The following is a 19,882-nucleotide window of genomic DNA, read 5'->3' as shown; positions in this document are numbered from 1 at the left end:
ATGAAAGCCCAGTTCAAAGGTCTGTGTGTGTCCCTGTGTGAGTTAGTTCTGACTAATTCCCAAAGGTGCAAGGCAAAATGACCATTAGTGCTACCAGTCAGTATATAACACACTAAATCACTGTTACAGCCCTCTCCCTCGCTGTTTTCCTCCATATTTCAAAACCAGTGCACAATATCAATGATCTACCTCTTTGCTGACACAAAAAAGGAACTAAATGCATGTTCTCACAGTCAATCTGCCTTATGGTTAATATCATTATTCATATTAGTTATGCACATGAGAATGCTACTTTAGGGGTTTTGCACTCTATGGATGACTTAGAGCAGTAAAATAACAAAACACAAGGCTGAATTCTCCCTGAGACACTGAGACAAAAACATTAAGGGAAGCCCCCGTGGGTATTATCCTTTTTGATTCAGTGCCAGGGGTCCTGTGTGAGTGTGTGTGTGTGTGTATGTGTGTGTGTGTGTGTGTGTGTGTGTGTGTGTGTGTGTCTGTAATAGTAAAAGGGAGTTTCATAGAGAAAAAGAGCTATGAGAAAGAAGCCAAGACAGAGAAAGAATGGTTTAAAGTGCAGTGAAAGGTAGCAGGGGGACCGAGGAATGTTCCCACAGAATCCCATATTTTAACATATGGAGGGGGTTTAACCCAGTTATGCTGTGTTTGATATTTCTTATGCATGCAGTCCACAACTAGTCAGACTAGGGCGAGTTGTCTGCTTCCAGAATCCTCTAGGTTTTGTACTGATAATTTATTGCAAAGTTAAGATGCCTGATTTGAAGAATGAGGAAACACAGTGTGACAATTGTTATTGCAATCAATTAATTGCAGTTTATGGTGGAATGACAACTGATGTAATAATTGAACTGTGATGTAAAAACTGTATTGCTGGTTTTGCAGGTTTTGCTCCAATTAGTGGGATGTGCAGCAAGTACCGGAGCTGTACCATTAACGAGGACACAGGCCTGGGTCTGGCGTTCACCATCGCCCATGAATCCGGCCACAAGTAAGGGTTTCCATCCCTCTCATAATCACATTGTGACCAAAACAACAACAAAAAAGGGCTGAAAAGTATTTCTGGTGGCAGATTTACGACGTCCCTTATCGTGTCTTGCCAGGACCTTCGGTGCATTTCATTCCCCATCGCTCCTCGTTTTCTGTCACTGAACTTTCAGCTACCCATTAAATGCATAAAATGCGCTAATAAAAAAGAGATGCATCTAGAAGAATCTGTTGCAAAATATCATCCAGTAGAATAACAAATGTGCCATTCTTCCATTGCACATTTGTATTATTTAAGCGTGAACAGCAAAAGATGTTTTCAAGCCTTTTTTTTAATCTCCATGTGCAAAAGACACAAGCTGATGAGTCTTGACCCTTTAGGTACTCACAGTCGTGCAGTGCTGTGCTTTCTGCTTGTGCACCCTTGCTACAAACACATTTAAATGTTGCCTTTGCCTCATTCTTCAGTTTTGGAATGGTCCATGACGGTGAAGGGAACGTTTGTAAGAAGTCAGAGGGTAACATCATGTCTCCCACATTGGCTGGGCACAATGGTATCTTCTCCTGGTCTGCCTGCAGCCGCCAGTACCTCAGCCGCTTCCTCAAGTAAGCAGCCATATTTTCTGTTATTGCTCTGTTTGTGTTGTGCTGAACAAAGCAAAAAAAAAAAAAAGAACTGATTTAAGAACCACTTATTTTTGTATGAATGACATTTATGGGCATCACTGTTTGAAGAGTCATATTGACTTTTCAGAAAAGAAGAACTGCATCGCAGCCATATGGCCTTATTGCTGAGTAATGAGCAAATCCTCGCGCCAGCTTTTGTTATGTGCTCATGCAACAAAGACATAAAGCACTGTATCAGTTTATAAACAGAATTATTAAAGCGAGAGTCCCCTGGCAATAGCCACTTTTAGCATGCATTGTGTTTATATATTTCAACATGTGTTACTGATAGATGAACATGTGTTGTAGAAAAAACATGTCAGCAGCAGATATATCAGTTACAAATGCTGCTCTGATCCAGCTAGTGCCAAGTGAAAAACTGCTCTTGTGTTATAACTATTACTGGGCTTGCCTTATTTTGCAAAATCAAGGGCAAACAGGCCTACTGCATGTGTGTGTGAGCGAGGCTGAAATACATAGCTGACTAAGTTAGCAACTAAGTTAAGTGATATGTGGTGCTGCTGTTGCTTTACAGGCTGCATACTGTATGTATTACGTAGGTACATGTGAGTGAATGTGTGCGAGGGAGACATTTGTGCATGTTTGCGCAGTAACTGCATTTTCATGCATGCAGCCTGCTCATCCAAGCGAAGAAAACAAGCATCACAGACATAGCGTCCGTGTGTCTGGCTGTGTTACTATGCGTCTGTGCATGTGTGCGCTTGAAACAAGATAACCCAGAGCCACTACCCTCCACTAAATTTACCAGCGTGTGAAGTGAACTGTTAGGTCTCCCCTCGCAGAGTGGTGGAGACAGACAGTGTATTTCCTCGCTGGGTTATTAGAGCTGGGGTGACCTCACCCTTGTTAGGCCTGTCAGCCTTATATTAAACTCCCATCACCCCGCTGAGGCCACGTGGAGGGGATCTCTGCACCACCGAAAGAACCAGGGGTCGTCTTCCTGCATAATCACTGAATGACAAAAACGCTGAAAAGCTGTACGTTGTCCTAATTGCAATCAACACAATGTTATGATGTTTAAATGTTTTTGGCTAAATGTGTCTCAGTGAGTTAACTGAGCCTCCTAAACGTCTCTGCCCACGTCTGCTCTAGAGGGGAGTGTTGTGTCGGCCAGCAGAGTTTACATCACGCTCGCTCTCTTCAGGCAGCTATGACAGAGAGCTGTGCCAGCGCTGTATGTATAGTCCGATGCTTCATCTGATCTCATTGTCATGCCCTAAATGGATGGACTTTGATGGCAGGGGAAGCAAAATTCCCTTAAAAGCCACTTGAAGTTGTTTTTGTTTGTATAAGCACTGGTGAAACCACTCAAAAAGTCAGTGATACATGAAAGTTGAAAGATTCTCCTGAGGTCATATTTCTTTTCCCAGAGTCAGACGAGGCACAGAGGACACATTTTGGGAAGTGTCTGGGTGTCAGGTGAAACAATTTAGCCCAAAGTCAGTACGATAAGTGTGTGGCTGGAGCAGCGGCAGGTTAGCTTTGCTCAGCATAAAGACTAAAAAATAGGGGGAAAGCAGTTAGCCTGAAAAAATGAAGTGGAAAGTTGGCTGGCTAGCAGCCAGGAAGTTACTGGTTAAGGCCAAGAATTACTCTGGCCCCACCATAAAATGACAAAATGTTGTTTTTGCACTTCAGTTTTGGTATGGATTTGTACAGAAGCAAGATATAATGTGTTAATTAGTGAGCTTTAGAGGTGTTGATAGGTTACCTGTGGACTGAGCCAGGCTAGCTGGCTGCTAACCGGCTCCCTGCTCCAGCTGCATGTTCACTGTAGACCTGAGAGTGGTATCGATCTTTTCATGTCTGATTCTCAGCAAGAAAGTGCGTGATTGTATTTCCCAAACGTCAAACTGTTGCTTTATACAGCATTTTGGTAAAGCTCTTTTGTCAGAGGTGTTAACTCCAATCAATGATCTCTTTAGAAGCTGTAGTTTCAGTGATGCCGAGCAGATATTCTGGTGCAGTAGGTGTCTTTTCAGGTGAGAGTCCACCTGTGACCACTGTTCCTCTTGCTAGTCTTGTAATCGTATCAAACCAGGGTGAATACGACATGCTCAACAGCTTTTGTCAGGAAGAGATGAGTCAGAAGAGCTGCAGGGAATCATAGAAAATAATGGGTGCTGTTCTTTCTTTTATTCATTTATTACTTATTTTATCCCCATCTGATGATAATCTCATGATGAACAGTGGTTACATCTTCAGTTTGGGGGATGCATTTTGTCCTAAGCCTCTTGCCGTGGCATCAGTTAAGACAAAAAGCTGCTCTACGGAGTATCTGATGCAAAATTAGCTACATCGATCTTGTAATTTTATGCATGAGTGACTTCCTGTGTGCCTGCCCACAGCCTCACATGTGTGCCTGCTGATGCGTGTACGATGTAAATGTAATGTATTTTTCAGAAACGTGATGATGTGAATAATGTAGAATATGAGAATATTGCACTTACGGAACAGCCATTGTTCTCTGCAGACACGTAGGACCCATAAAGCAATAGAAGATCTCTCTCTCTCTCTCTCTCTCTTTCACACACACACACACACACACACACACACACACACACACATACACACACAAACTCTGCTAAAGCGATCAGGACCACTCACTAGCACATTGAACCCTTCCAGCATACTTTTCCTTTTCATGCTCTTTCCGCCATGTTTTTGTATTATATTCCCCTGACTGCAGTGCATAAGCTGTAAAACATCTCTGTATAGTAACCAGTGATATCAGTTAACATTGGAAACCCCCACTGGTGTTAGTATATGGCCGATATGGGCAAGCATTTTTTATGTCCGTCATAATTGAGTGTCTGATGCATTAAAACCATTACTCTCAGGGTTTGAGTTTGGCAACGTGTTATGTCTCCATGGCAACACTTTACGGTACTCTCCAAAGTGGGAAACAATGGAACATTGAGGACTGATGCTCTCTGTGTGCACAGCATGGAGCCTTCTGCACCAGCTACCTTACATTTCTGAAGCATGCCAATGAATCACATGTCTGGTTGACTGTTTATGTCTACATGCATGTTGTATATCACCAAAGTTGTTTAAAGTTTAATGATTAATTCTGCTTCCCGTTACACTCTCTGCTTTCTTTTCCTGTCCTCGCTGCTCTTCTCCCTCTTTTGTGTTCTCCTTATCGCTCCTTTTTGTTACCTACTTTTCTATAACTTCTCCTGTCATTCTCCTGTCCCCCAGTTCTGCCCAGGCTCTGTGCTTATCAGATGAACCCAGGGCAGTCAAGGAGTATCAGTACCCCGAGAAGCTGCCTGGCGAGCTGTACGATGCAGACACGCAGTGTAAATGGCAATTCGGGGAGAAGGCCAAACTCTGCACCCTCGACTTCAAGAAGGTAAAACTGATTTTGACTCGATTATGCCATCCCATGCAGATTTAAAAGCGAGTTAAAAATCCCATGCCATGCTATAATTCTCTCAGGGGTTTTCTCAGCACACCCACTCAAACAAGTCCTTAATTAGTTTAAAACAATCTGGTGGCAATTGTATCTTAGGAAAAACAGAGAAAGAAACCAAGAGCGGGATGGGGGCAATGAGGTAGAGGAAAAAAGGAAGAATAAAGGGAAAAGGAAGGAAGAGAGAAACTGATTACGGTTGCATGCCCTCATGTGCATACACACACTCGTGCACGCGTACTGAACGCTCTCTTTCTCACACACACGCACACACACACACACACACACACAAAGCAAACAGTGAGAGTTATAATGCTGCCCATAAAATACTCACTGGGATGGATGACTAAATATACACTGGAGTGTTGCCAATGGGAATCTCTTCTTGTTGCTCTCCCATTGTCTCATTACTGCTGATGTTACTGTTTGAGATACCCTGCCAGGGTCCAGATAGGGTTTGAATTACTTCAATGCTTAATGATGCAGTGCAGGTGTTTTTGTTGGTGTGCTTGCATGTGTGTTAGAGATCTTCCTGGGTCAACATATGCTACCCCACCTGAACCTCACCTGAAGAAGCACCTGCCCCTCCGAAGGAAGGAGTCAATGGACAGATATTTGCTTTTCTTGAGACTGCAGCATTAGGTTCTTTTGAGGGCAAAGACCTCTCACATGTATAAAATAATATAAAGTATATTGCACTCTGCTACTAAGGACGGCAAAATCACATAGTCAAAGTGAGATTAGCAACTGGGATTAGAGGGTATATCTTGTGGATGGTTGCATGGAAAGATTCATATAAACACAATTTTACCTAATCTTCATGCTGTATATGTAGAGGGGTCCTGGGTCCAAATGGATGTTTAATGGTTATGTTTATTGTGGTTATTTTCTAACATACATTTTCATTTATACTCAAATTAAGTTGGATGATGGAGATGGGTGTTGGACAGTTGATAAGAGCCCATAGTTGTTTTTCTTTTTCATTTTGAGTAACTGACGCACATTGTACAGTGGCCCTAAAGTGAAATTCAGACCACGACATACATTTCCTCTGCTGTGTACAATGCTCTTGGGCATTTGAGCCGCCACTGATTACAATCAAGTGGACTCCACTTTCTTATGCAGTTCATTGATGTGTTTTTACAATGCTTTGGCCCTTGTTCCTGTAGCACCTGAAGGGGACACACTGCCCAACTTTTTCTGAATGATGCCACTCGTGACCTTGTAACCACTGAATATGCACACGCTGTAAAGTTCTTATGCACCGTTAATGTCGCAGACAATATTAGTTCTCACTGTTAAAAAGCATGGGATGGAGAGTTAATGTGTCTTAATACAGTCAGAGAATTATGGTTAAAATATCCTGCTGAATCAATTGGAGTACGGGACATGACTGGTAGTCTGCCAGCAAGTGTCTTCCTCTTCCGCAAGATTGCTCTCCAGCTTTGTTGAAGACTGTGATGGAAAAGCAGAGTTGGGAAAGAGGCTTCAGAAAGCCACAGAGATTATTAGCTGGATTTAAACCTGCGATATCAGCACATGGTATCCTCTTTAGCCTCATCTAAACATGGAAACATCCATGCATTATTTCAGCTATAAGATGTTTGAGAATTGCTCCCTGCTGGTTTTGCTTTTGGTCTTGCCCTGTCTTTGCTCATGCACCTGGTAGCAGCAAGGTGCACAGGGCCCGAAAAATCCCCAAGCAGCCATCATGCTCACTGTCTTTCCAGACACTTGTTACTCATAAAAAAACACTACAAGAATCGGCCTCGGCGGAGCAGTTCATCGTGTAATGAATTCATATTTCATGGAACTTTTTGGCAGGCTTTGTCAAGATAAGGTGCCGCTGGAGGAGAAAAATGATACTCTCCGTCGTGCGTGTGGTTAGATAGAGCTGGGCTACCCTAGAAGAAAGCTAAATAATATGTATGGGTGTTTTTCCATTTTTCTCTCTTTAACTCAGTCTGTCTCACTCTGTCCATCATCTCTCTGCGTCTTTTCCTTCCATCACTCACTTATGTACTCTTTTTCCTCTGTCTCCCTCTCTCTCCTTGTGCCATTTTTACTGCTGCAAAAGGCCTGAGCAAGCAAAACAGCTGGACAAATAGGCCTTGGGATGAATTCCATAGTGGCTCTTGGCAGCAACGAGCTGAAGGCCGAGGTGCCTGTCAGCATCTGCACTGAGTTGTCAAAATCTGATATAGTCATTCAGATAGTAATAGAGTGGACATGTTAAAAAGTAGCAGGCCGTGTTTCTCAGGCAATGTGAGCAGGGAAACCACCCGGCACTCCCATCCGAATCTTTCAGACCACTTCTGAGAAACACAGCCATGACATCATGTTCAAATTTAGTAAGGCAATTGTGCCCTTTTAATGCATGTAATTACATTGCGTTATTTCTGTATGTTAATGTTTATATCCTGCATGTGTTTCACTTTTCTGACCGGAAGATGTACAGAACTTGCACGAAAATCCTTTCATTCTTCTGTCGTTCTGCTGCAGAAACAATGGGCGTGTGTTTTTATTATCATAACGCATTGCGTAGCCTGTGGGATAATGCCTTCCAACCGTTGGACCGAGTTGCATGTATTATTCTTCTTTTTTTTCCTGAAATGTTGCTATCCTAGCTACTGAAGCATAAATATTTTGGAGATACTACAAGGTTGCTGCACGATGATAGCTCGCCAGGAGATCATTATTCAGACAATCTCTGTTTCAGCATGTTTCCATCAACATGTTTTAATAGCTCTCTAGTGGCTAACTAACAATGTTATCATAATTTATCGTCCTTCCCATTGCTTGCTTTATTTACAGCTGTTGTGAGAGGAACGCTGATCATCCCAATTCTGACATTTGGAGCATGAAAACATATTAGCATTGCCATGTAACTTACTCTTTGCCTCTCTCCCGTGTTGTTCCAGGATATCTGCAAGGCTCTGTGGTGCCACCGCGTCGGGAGGAAGTGTGAGACTAAGTTCATGCCAGCGGCTGAAGGCTCTGCCTGCGGCCCAGATATGGTGACTTAACACGTGGTTTAGTGTGTGTGTGTATGTGAGTGTGTGTGAGGAACAGAGGAGTCACAGTCACCTCAGAATGGCATCACATGACTGGCATGGAAACCCATTCGCTTGTATTGAACTTTTTGATCCATCACCTTTGAGGCAAATTCAAGGACATTTGCAACAGGTAGCATGGATATGGAGCTAGATACGTATTGCTAATTGTATAAATAAATAAAAAAGCAGCATCCATTCAGGGGGTAGAGTTACCCTTTAATCACACCATCACTAAGATGATCTTTGTTCCTTTTTTAGCCGAAGGAGCAAAAATGTTTTCACGCCTTTGAGAAAACTTGAGTTGTTTTGTCAAAATGAGGACAGCATGTGTTCTGGGTTTTTTTTTTTAACTTGACTGTTGTGAGTACAACGCTCCATGGCAACATCTTACCAAATAAATCCACAAATGAAAGGCACCAAAGATGCTTCTGCAGTTTTGGTGACAATATGGCCTCCAACAGAAGAACACTGGAGCTGACAGCTCTCATATTCCACTCAGACCAACGACATGAGTGACTTCAATTTCGAAGTGGATTTTCCCTTTTGTCAGTGTGCTGCTTAGTGTTATCAACTGTGTGACATTTAGTATAAAGGGGGCAGAGCTTGTAAAGAGATGTCTCACACACAGACGCATGCATAGATTCCTCCTCCAAGGGATACCATAGACCTCAGAGAGAGTAAATTGCACTGGACAAAGGGTGATAGTATTTTATAAGGTGATGGGCTACATTTATGGAGATACTATTATAAAAGTAACATTTATTGAGTGTTTTATTGTCATATAGTGCTGATCCTCCCACTCAGTTTTGCAATTTAAAGACAAAAGGCCCTGAACTGAGTGACACTGGACTTTTAACGACATCTTTTTACACACCAATGTGTCCCAGTGCAGACCAATAAATTAACTTGCGAGTGGAGAGTTTGGATTGACATCATTGTGTTTTAGATTTGGGTTCATTTGAGTGCAGTGTAATAATAAAATCTCTCTTTGTGATAGAGGTACCACACTCTCCCTCCTTTATTTTACCTCTGGGAGTAGCTGGAATTGGTTTGCTGCTGACATGGCAAAAACATGCCTTTGGGGTTGGGGCCAGAAAGCAATCTGTGCTCTTTATTTATTCTTTGTTTCTTCCCTTACTTCTTTCAAGATGATTCTCCCCCAAGGCTCGCTCTCTCTTACCCTCACTCCCCTGACAGCCCCTCATTGACATTTGCTTCTCAATATATTGAACTTGATGGTTTAATCCCGCCCTCTCCCTCTATGGGACAATTAACTGAACACAAACAATGACAGGCTCACTTAGGAATCCATGGCACTCGGCCGCAGGGGGAAACTGAGGGGAAATCAGCTGTTCTAGTTCTTAGTCAAGGACCACGAGATTAGCTGGAGGGCTGTGTGTGTGTGTGTGTGTTCGTGTGTGTGTGTGTGCTCGTGTACAGGCATGAACACACAGTGAGACCAAGAACATATGAATATATGCCCCCTCCCATCAATATTAATGCATGAGTGGGTTGTGTGTACACAGTGTGCACGCTTGCAGCGGTCCTTGACATCACCAGGAGTTTAGGATATTGTGACTGATGTCATCTTGACATGAGCAAATCCAGTTCAATCCTGTGCCAGGAAACAGCTTGTGACATAATGTTGCTTTAAGTGAGTCTAGATTTCGCAAAGTATTCTCACATTACATTCAGGGACTTTGAGTGAGGTGCTGCTCATTTCGGAACACGTGATTGGTTGGTTGGTTCATGAGTCAGCCTTTTTTGAAGCACATACAGTCAATAACTTGATTCAGGAGTGTGAGGCATGTGTGTCCTGGAGCATATCCATCATCTCATGCAGTCCACTCTCCAGTCAAACTGCATTCACATAACTAGCCATTAAGTGTAATATTCCTCCTCTGTCTTGCCTTGTTGCCTCATGGAACACATTTGATAATGTTCTTGGGTGGAAAGCCACTTGTTCAGGAGGAGCTCTGTGCAGAGGGGTGGTGGTATCTACCCCAATTAAGCTCCTCTCTGTGGGGTAAAAAGGAGCAGCCGGTGACTTCATGTGCGTACCTGGCTCTCTGCATACTCCACTACTAAAATTACATAATAAAAATCTGCCTGTTCCAGTTCACTTCTTACAAGCATTTGGTAGACACCACATACGAACACTAATAAGCAAGATACCCCACCTTTATAGTTGATTTGCGCTGGAAAGAAATGTATCTTAGTGCCTTGGCAGATACTGGCTAGTTGTTTTGTCCATTTCTTCAACCTGTTTCATGTTGTTGCAGTTAAATGTGTTACTTTTTAAAGAAGAAATTGGTTAAATACGGTATAGGGCAGCGTGAAATGCAAGTAAGTGCAAAACAATGGTAAATGTATTATTTCACTGTAGGAGAATATCCTTGTCAAGTATGAGAAAGTTTTTCCACATTTGAGTTGTGTTTGTTTTAGCTCTGTTAATTATAGCTGATGACAGCTCAAGGTAGAGACTGTCCAAAAAGCAGCACAACTGGAGTTTCACTGATAGATTGTGAGCATGTAACCAGGACCAGACCACAACCTTTTTGAACGCAGTTAAGCCTGAAAGCTGTATCTTACAGACCTCTTCTGTGGTTTCCTAGACAGTCATCATAAAGAAGATAAAGGGCATGGTCCAGTGGGAAGCCTGTGTGTTTTTGACACTTTTATGACGCTTTGCTTTTTGCTTGTGTGTGCCTCCCATCCCCTTCCTCCCTCTCTCCCACTCATGATTCCTCTCTGGCTCTTTCTCCAGTGGTGTCGCAGGGGCCAGTGTGTGAAACAGGGCGACGAGGGCCCGAGGCCCCAGCATGGCCAGTGGTCGGAGTGGTCGCCCTGGTCTGCATGCTCGCGGAGCTGTGAGAGCGGAGTCACCTATCGAGAGAGGCAGTGCAACAACCCCAGGTAGATGAGAGCAGCACAAAAACGTAAATATCAGCAACCAGTTTTAGAGGAAGAGTCAAAGAGCTCAAATAGCACAGGCTGTTTATTTTGTTGCCTATTTGACTCACATCAAAAATATTAACTGCAATACAGAGGTTTTTCCCAATAATTATCAAGTGACCATGCTTTGGTATGGCACTCGTCTGCACTGCTTGTGTTTGCTTGACCCAAGGCCAAGAGTATATCAAGACGCATGATTAAAATAGTGAAGATCACTCACATGGGTCTGTCGCTTCATCACTTATCTGTTCACTTAGTCGCCTCCTCATCAGTCACTCAGAATTATTTGCAGTCAGTAAGGGGGCCCCTATCCCAAAATGCCAGGGCCTCCTCTTTATCGTGCCATGCCAACATCCTGACAAGTGGCGGGCTAAATTAGACAGAGACCGAGGGAGGAGGAGGAAAGATGGCGGTGGTTGGGTAAGGAAGACAAAGACAGGCAAGAGGAGAGAGAGGAGCGGGGAGGGAAAGGGGGGTTCAGAGAGATCACAGAGAAGGGATTTAAAAAGGGAAAGATGAAATGCAGAGATATGAAAGGAGAGAATCTGAGAGCGAGAGAGAGATAAGTGACAATCTGATTGGAGGGCTGATAGAAGGTGTAATTGTCCTGTAGGAGGGATTTTAAGGAACATAGCCCGAGGATATACAGCTGTGATTGGAGAGACCTTCACAAAGGCACACTCACACAGACACATACAGGCAAGCATACTCACATATCAGTCATGCCAGTAGAAAGAATTACAATGAAATTCAGTGTTATTTGTAATTTAACACACTTTCACTCAGTCAGATCAAATGCAACAAAGGTGTTTTTCTTGCTCAGAATTTCATGCTAATAAATTGCAGTCTTGTATTACCTGTAGGTGTTAGTGTTACACTCACACCTGTTCAGTCGGCCTTTCAGTCTTTTTTTCCTTCTTCCAGTTGTGGCCCCCAGTCAAAGTCTCTTATTAGCTTCAAATATGGATGCATTGCACATTTTCTAGGTTTACCTGCAAAATGCATTTTATTAGAACTGTGAAGGTGTCAAGTATGATCGCTCATCACAGAGCAGTAAGACAACGATTGGTTTGACTCGCTATCAACCAATGTGAATAGTTCACTGAAGCATCATAACCAATGAATAACACAGGCAACCAGGCAATTAAGGAGAATGGAACACAGCCAAAAATGATGCTCAAATGTTGCTTGGATCTTGATAACAACACGCATTGAGGGGTGACAATCAAGCGCAACAGTTCCTTTTGTTCAGACCAAGGCTACTGATATGTTGAGCAAGACATAGACAGACAGGCAAGACGGACCAATCGCTTCATGTGCAAGCCTGACTAATACAGTGACAGGCATTCCTCTGGAACTGATCTGGTTTTCAAGCACACACATAAGAGAAAAATCAGGACACAAAGAAGAAAAAACTCGTAGTGAAATACCGAATAGGCTTTGTTTTGATTACGTATTGTCAATCTTTCTCTGCAGACCTGCATACGGAGGGAAGTTCTGTGAGGGCTCCTCCAGGTCCTACAAACTCTGCAACACTGACGACTGTCCCCCGAACGCTATTGACTTCCGAGCACAGCAGTGTTCGGAGTTCAACAGCAAACAGTTCAGAGGATGGTACTACACCTGGAGGCCGTACACCAGAGTGGATGGTAAGACTATTGTTCCATTAGAGAAGGTCTGAGGGGAGGCTTTCACCGGCTCGCCATGACATGTACTAAATATTTGTGGTTATTTTCTGTCCTCCCAGATCAGGATGTATGTAAGCTGTACTGCTTCGCTGAAGGCTATGATTTCTTCTTTGCCCTGGCCAGCAAAGTTAAGGATGGGACACTCTGCTCGCAGGACAGTTCTAATGTCTGCATTGACGGACTATGTGAGGTAATACTGTGAAAGGTCAAACAGTGAGACAGTGACATGGTGTGATTGAAGCATGATTTCAAAGATGATTTGGACTTACATTGGCCGATTTTTTGGAGATGATTTCATGTGCGAACTGTTTGAAGTTGAGCTATAAATTCTGAGGATGGATTTAGCAGAAGAGAGCATCAATAGACGCCCTTGTTGTGCTGTTTCACAACTATTTTAAATGTCACGAAAAAGGAAATGATGACCTGTCGCCACAAAAGGGATAAATGAGTGTGCTTTTCAACAGTCCGATGAAATATTGCATTTTATGGATGTCATCTACTTTTTGGTCAAAGGCAATGACGTTTTTCTCCCGCAGAGAGTGGGCTGTGACCGTGTTTTGGGCTCCACAGCTGTGCCTGATGCTTGCGGGGTGTGTAAAGGAGACAACTCCACCTGCAAGATCTACAAAGGACAGTACACCAAGCAGCATTATACTAACCGTAAGTCAGCTTTAGCTCAGTTCACTGGTTTTGGCAGATGTTATTTGGGACATTTTAGAAGATTTGTCTTGTCATCCTGTGAACTGAATGTTTACAGCTCACACGCAGTTATAAACGTGTGCAGCTTAGTTCATATTATTAAAATTGTGTCTCATTCTGAGTTATGATTGGGATATTTCTGCAGCTTTTGGCGCTTGTTTAAAGTTGTCCACTCGTCCTCAGAGTACTATGGGGTGGTGACCATCCCAGCAGGGGCTCGGAGTATCCGTGTGATGGAACTGAATACGTCCAGCTCCTGCCTGGCTGTCAGGGACACCCAGAGACGCTACTACCTGAATGGACACTGGACAGTGGACTGGCCAGGCAGACACCCCATCGCTGGAGCCATTTTTGAGTACAAGAGACCCTACAACAGACCAGAGAGCCTCATATCAACTGGCCCCACCAATGAGACATTGGTCATAGAGGTAAGGGATCAGAGGACAGAGAGTATGAGTGTATTCGGTTTGTTTTCTTTTTTTTCTTTCATTCCTCTGTGACTCACTGGATTACTTACCTGCATGTATTCGTGGTACTTTCTGTTGTCCTTCATCTCATCGCGATTCCCACATTCTTTCTCCTGTAGATATTGTTGCAGGGCTGGAATCCAGGTGTACGTTGGGAGTACACCCTGAAGAAAGCTGATGAGAAAAGAAATCACGTCAAACACAATTATGCATGGGCCATCATACGCTCCCAATGCTCAGCAACTTGTGCCGGAGGTGAGTGTGGACATGCGTGATGAAAATATATATCATATCTTATTGCACTCGAGTCAACATGTGTTTTTCCAAACTGCCATGATGGATGTGTTCAAAGTGTAGCATGGTCCTTTTCATCTTCCACGTCACATCAAATGTGTTGTGCAGTAAGTTGTTCTTGTGTTTGTAAAAAACGAACTTTATATTTTACACAAATTGAATTTTAAGATGACTTCAAAGTCTATTGGGTTGATGAAAAAGGACAGATCACCTTCAGATCTTCAGTCTGGGCCAGCATCTAAAGCTCAGTCTGACCTCTCTGATCTATAATAAGGCTTTTAGCTGCAGGTTAAATGGAGAGGGGAACGTTCCCATCATTACTGAGGGGACATTAGAAGCTCTTCTTTTGGACTGGTGGGACCTCCTCTTGTTCCATTGGAGACCTGCTATTACATGCACACACACACACACACACACACACACACACACACACACACACACACATACAAACAGATACACTAAAGCAAGCAAGCATACACATGCATGCCTTCAACCAGTGGCCTTTGTCCCACTGGAGGCCTAGCATTAAAGTAGCGTGCACACACACACACACACACACACACACACACACACAAGGCCTGGGCAGACCCTAGTTCAGAGATTTGATGCTGGAGGTCAGTGGACAAAGTTATACTATATATGTGTGCATGAGAGTGCATGTTTGAGTCCTCGTGTGTACTCATACCTACATTTCCCTTTGTAAGTGCTTGTATGATGGGAATGGGTGTATTTGTGTGTGTGTGTGTGTGTGTGTGTGTGTGTGTGCATTTGCTTGACTTCATGAGTGTGAACAAAGCCCCCAGTGTAGAGTTTCTATTGACTGACACTGCAGGTTAAAGTTCCCCACCTTGGTCTGCTGCGGCCCACCCTAACCACCTCCACCTCTTTGTGTCCTGATTGTAGGCCGTGATGGGTTGGGGGTCATTAGCTTTATTAAAGAGTGTGACTGACTAACTGACCTGCATGAGTTGAGATGTGCAGATTGACCATGCCTAAGGCCAAATACCAAGCCTGGGACCTGTAAAGCTGGGATTCAAGTTTCACATGAATCGAACAACACTGTCAGATCCAGACTGGTGCCAGAACTCAAGAGCACAAAAGTCATGATTCTGAACTTTAACAAAGAAAGTTAGAAAAATGTTGAAGTATTTATATTTTACAGAGACATCACATATGCAGAAGGAAGTATGGTGAAAAGGCACGGATGTTTAAAATCCATCAGCATACATTTTACTATGTAGAAGGCATTTGAGTGCCAGTGTGCAAAAATATCATGCTGCTTAGACATTGCTAAACAGGTTTCACATATTCATATATTGCATTTACATTATGTGCAATCCACTGATAGCATACTGACAAGCAGCTTGTCATACTATTAATTAAGCTGTAAATATGAGCCTGCAATTTGGTTTTACTGGTTTTACTAGAGTGTAACTCAAAATGAAAATGATGTTCTCCTTTAATAATGATGTACTTGAACCTATTGATGTATGAAATGATGTATAACCCGTACAGGCCAGATGAACACCAAGTCAGCGTGCTACAAAGACTTGAGAGTGCAAGTGAACACATCCTACTGCAATCCCAGATCAAGACCAGCTACTGGACTGATGCCCTGCAACACCCAGCCGTGCCCTGCCAGGTCAGACCCTCTGCTCTGTCACGTGTCACTGTCGTGTTTGCTCGTCAAAGCAGTGATGGTTAGTCATGCATGTCCTCAGTAACTGCATTTTGTCATGGAATTAATGTTTCTCTGTTGTGATTGGTTCTGTTTTTCGACATGCTTGCAACATGATCTTTAGTGAAATGTCTCAACAACTCTTGGATGGATTTCCACAAAATCTGGTGCAGACATTGATCACCCCCAGAAGATAAAGTGTAGTGTATTTTATCATCACCCCTTAATCATCGTCATCCCTTAACTTCTCATTCAGCACAATCACCAGGTCAAACTTTCAATTTGTCCACTATCTTTGTATGACTAGGCATTCCCATCAGCCACAGCTGTAGTTAGTGTTTAGTGCTAATCAGCAAATGCTAGCGTGCTAACGCTCTAAACTAAGTTGTTGAACATGGTAAACATTATACCTGCTTCACACCAGTATGTCAGCATTGTCATTGTGAGCATGCCAACATGCTTCAAGGGCTGCTGTGCCAAAGTACAGCCTCACAGAGTCATTAGTGTGACTACAGACTGCTGTTGTTAAGATTAGAGTTTAGAGATCACAACTCATTCAGCTCAAGCCTCAGTAATGGCAATGATAATCTGTGGCTTCAAACATATTTGAATGACCTCATCAATATATCTTCACTCTGTTTGAACTGGCTCTCAGTCTGGACATCATTAAAAAAATGCTATTTGAATGGTGCAGACGTTTCCTCATATTTTCCTGATTCGTACTGTTGGATAGAAAAAAAACAGAATATTTGGCTCTTCTGGACGTCTAGATTTCAGGGCATGTCAATTATTCAGTCGTTCAATTGATGTACTGTGGAAGGCCTTCATACTGTACTGTAGGCTATATGACAGCCAAAAACATTGTTGGCTGTAACAGCTCAACATTCTGCGCTCGCATGTTCATGTTTGGAACGTGAGGAGGCAGCTTTAGGGCAGCGTTCCCAGATTGGTTTGATGATTTCCAGCCTAATAATTGCTCAAGATCCACCCAAATCGATGAAAAAACCCAAAACACCCTAATATCATCTGTAATAAAAAATTAGAACAAATTCATAGACAATCGCAAAAGTGCTGTTCATCACAATTTTTCACTATGACATAATGATACAACAACAATTCAAGTGAAACTATAAAACTATATACGATACTCTGTTAATCATTGTCCACATCTGGCCTCCACCTTAAATAAAAACCCAGCCCAACTCAGAGAAAACCAGCCACCCAGGCCTTTTTTACCCCACACAATGCAATGCAAAACCATTCAACTGGGCAAAATAACCACCCAATCTGGCAACACTGCTTTATGACCCACCAGTCAAATAGGTTGGTGCAGTTATTGATGCTCACCATGCTAGGGGTTATCTTGTGGACAGCAACTTAAAATCTTTTCTCTGTGTCTTTTCTTTCTGTATCGCTCAACCTAATTCACCATTTGGGGCTTAGTCTTCTGTCTTCCTACCTTCTGTCCTTTTCACCTTCCTCCTCCTTCACTCCTCCTCCGGACTGCCATGTGTTACTGGTCTACAACACCTACACATCTGTTCTGTGATTTCTTGACATGCACTGTCGAAAAGAGCTGTTTATTGGTTGAGTCAGCTCTTCCGAACTTCCCACACTATCTCCTCATAATAAAGCCGATGAAGGGTGTCAGGCGGCACCAACTGTATTCTCCACCCTTTCCCAGCCCAGTGAAGCACCTGTTCAACGATGATGACATTTTCCTCGCGTGTAATGAAAAATAATGTGCATTTTGGCCGAAGAATGAGTGTGAGACACGGGGAAGAAAGGGAGTTCCACTGGATACTCTGTTCGTGTCTTCATCCAGTTCTGCATGATACCTCAACGACTGTCAGAAGTGGTTAGCTTCTGTGTTTGTTTAATACAGCAGGCCAAGGACTTGTAACCTTTTTCACATGTAGCATCACTACGGGACCCGTGCTCAGAACAAAACCCCAGGTCTTCAGTCCTAGCGAGGCGCACCAGAGACATCACTTTTGAATGCGTAGATTAAGAAACACTGCAGTATGCAAAATGCACTGCCATCTTAATTGATGGGGCATAGTGGTTCATCCAAACCCTGCTGATCCTCACAACTTATTTTCCCATGTGCACCAGAGACAAGCTCAAGGTTAATTTGCAGTTGGGAACCAAAGTAGGAAATGTCATCATGCACTGAAGTTCATTTCCAGGTCGCTGCTGCCAAGAGGGCTTTTCTCAAAGTTGAATATTGTCCCTGCTGTCACTTAGAGTGGCACGAACAAATTTTCTACGGTGTATGACGATAGCAGAGAGAAAGAAAGTGGGAGCGAGACCCACTTATGGTTCTGTGGTTTCAGGGTGTGGTTCTGTGGGATCTTGGCTCAGCTCAGTTGGTTTGGTCCCTGTCTATACCCCTGACACTCGGGGCTAAGGGCCGAGGATCAAAGATCAGTCATCGTGGTCCAGGGCTGCGGACATCATCGGGAGTGGTGCTCCCGTTGACAGGCAGGACATGTACGAACGCACACACACACCTAAAGACACACACAGGGGAAACGTCCCTCCCTTGTCTGTGCAGCTCTGGACAGTGTCACGAAGGGTAAAACCATGGCCAGAAGACAAATCAGTGAAAGACACTCTTGGGATAACGCTGGTTTTAATGAGGGGGGGAACTTGAGATTTTGTTAAAGCCATAAAACACTTAAAAATATTTACACAATGTTATAAAAGAGATGAATTATTGGTTTTTAGGGTATGTTGTATAGCATTTACAGCAGGTTGCTGGCCACAGAGCCTCTAAATACCAATCAAATCTGTTCATAGAGATCCAGTGTGTCATTCCTACAACAGCTGTTGCAGAGGTATTACTTCCCAAGTGCATTTTCTGCATGTGTAGTTGGAGTAGTAATTTAAGATGTCACGCAGACCCGATCTCTTGAGCCTAAGTAGGTCCTGTAAGAGAGGCTTACCAATACAGGAGGCAGAGAAGATGCGTAAAGTTTCTTTTCCCAGGACCACCAGTGCTAATAGAGAGGCTAGCAGAGTGTCTGCACAGGAGGCAGCGTGAGCAGCAAGTTACAGGGGAAGAACTCATCATCCTCACCAACTCATGATCCATGTGGAAGACATGGATAAAAACAGTGTTGTTCTTGTGTTTCAGTGTAGAGCTACTTTGGAGGACAAAAGCGTCAGACTGTTTCATTCTCACATAACCCCTGTTTGGCTGCTTATCTGACGCTATATGCTTGGACAAGCATGACACAGATTTATGCTTGACTGCTTGTAGTGGTATGTTTCACTTTTTGCATGACAAGGACGAGGACTAACCGTATTTGGCAGACGTAACATTATTAAGGATAATGAGTTTGGCCAGGATTGCTGTCGTGCATCCCCAAATAGCAGCATCCACTTTGTATAACATGTTACCTCTGGTAACTGCTTGTTCAGTAACCTCCTCTGTGCTTGCACGAGCTCACTGTTTGCAATTATTAGCCAAGCACGAGACATAGTACAACCTATGGGCATCCATGCAACACCACCCGTGTTTCTGGTATTCTTTTATAGAGACTGTGAACCTTAACTGCAAACCAAATGGAGGAAGTTCATAACTGCACCGTTAAATGCAACAGTAACAAATAGTAAACCTCAAAAGCTTCCTGTCTGCAGAGTACATGCAACACTTGGAGCCTCTACCAGGAGTACCGCTGCACAGATAAAGCAGGACGGTCACAGTATAGTAGATGCCTGTCTCCCAAGAAATAACAAGAGCATTTATCTGGAGACTTTTTGACAGCTGCTGTTGAGGCGTCAATTCCTCTGTGCCTCTATTCTGAGTATTCCCATGTACACTCTTAGCAATGGTCTGAAATATCAGCCAAATTCTTGCAAATGAAGTGGACACTGCTGACAAGTCGTGCCTTGATTTATGAGCAGAGAGGGGTTTAGCTGAGACACTG

At 43.3% G+C, this 19,882-nt stretch overlaps 1 protein-coding gene across 1 annotated transcript in view; it reads left to right on the top strand.

The window, feature by feature from the left end:
* Window positions 1–19,882, top strand: part of LOC121610741 (A disintegrin and metalloproteinase with thrombospondin motifs 16) — a 50,690-nt gene that overhangs the window by 21,699 nt on the left and 9,109 nt on the right. Inside the window, exons 8-18 of the mRNA XM_041942994.1 lie at window positions 904–1,009; window positions 1,474–1,611; window positions 4,897–5,050; window positions 8,032–8,127; window positions 10,934–11,082; window positions 12,598–12,770; window positions 12,869–12,999; window positions 13,346–13,469; window positions 13,692–13,936; window positions 14,095–14,230; window positions 15,785–15,911. Coding sequence (XP_041798928.1) covers window positions 904–1,009; window positions 1,474–1,611; window positions 4,897–5,050; window positions 8,032–8,127; window positions 10,934–11,082; window positions 12,598–12,770; window positions 12,869–12,999; window positions 13,346–13,469; window positions 13,692–13,936; window positions 14,095–14,230; window positions 15,785–15,911 — 1,579 coding nt within the window. The remainder of the gene's footprint in view (window positions 1–903; window positions 1,010–1,473; window positions 1,612–4,896; window positions 5,051–8,031; window positions 8,128–10,933; window positions 11,083–12,597; window positions 12,771–12,868; window positions 13,000–13,345; window positions 13,470–13,691; window positions 13,937–14,094; window positions 14,231–15,784; window positions 15,912–19,882) is intronic.

This window comes from Chelmon rostratus, chromosome 8, assembly GCF_017976325.1.
Source record: "Chelmon rostratus isolate fCheRos1 chromosome 8, fCheRos1.pri, whole genome shotgun sequence".
Taxonomy (NCBI): Eukaryota; Metazoa; Chordata; class Actinopteri; order Chaetodontiformes; family Chaetodontidae; genus Chelmon; species Chelmon rostratus.
The sequence above is the reverse complement of the archived record's forward strand: the minus strand, read 5'-3'. Positions and strand labels throughout refer to the sequence as shown.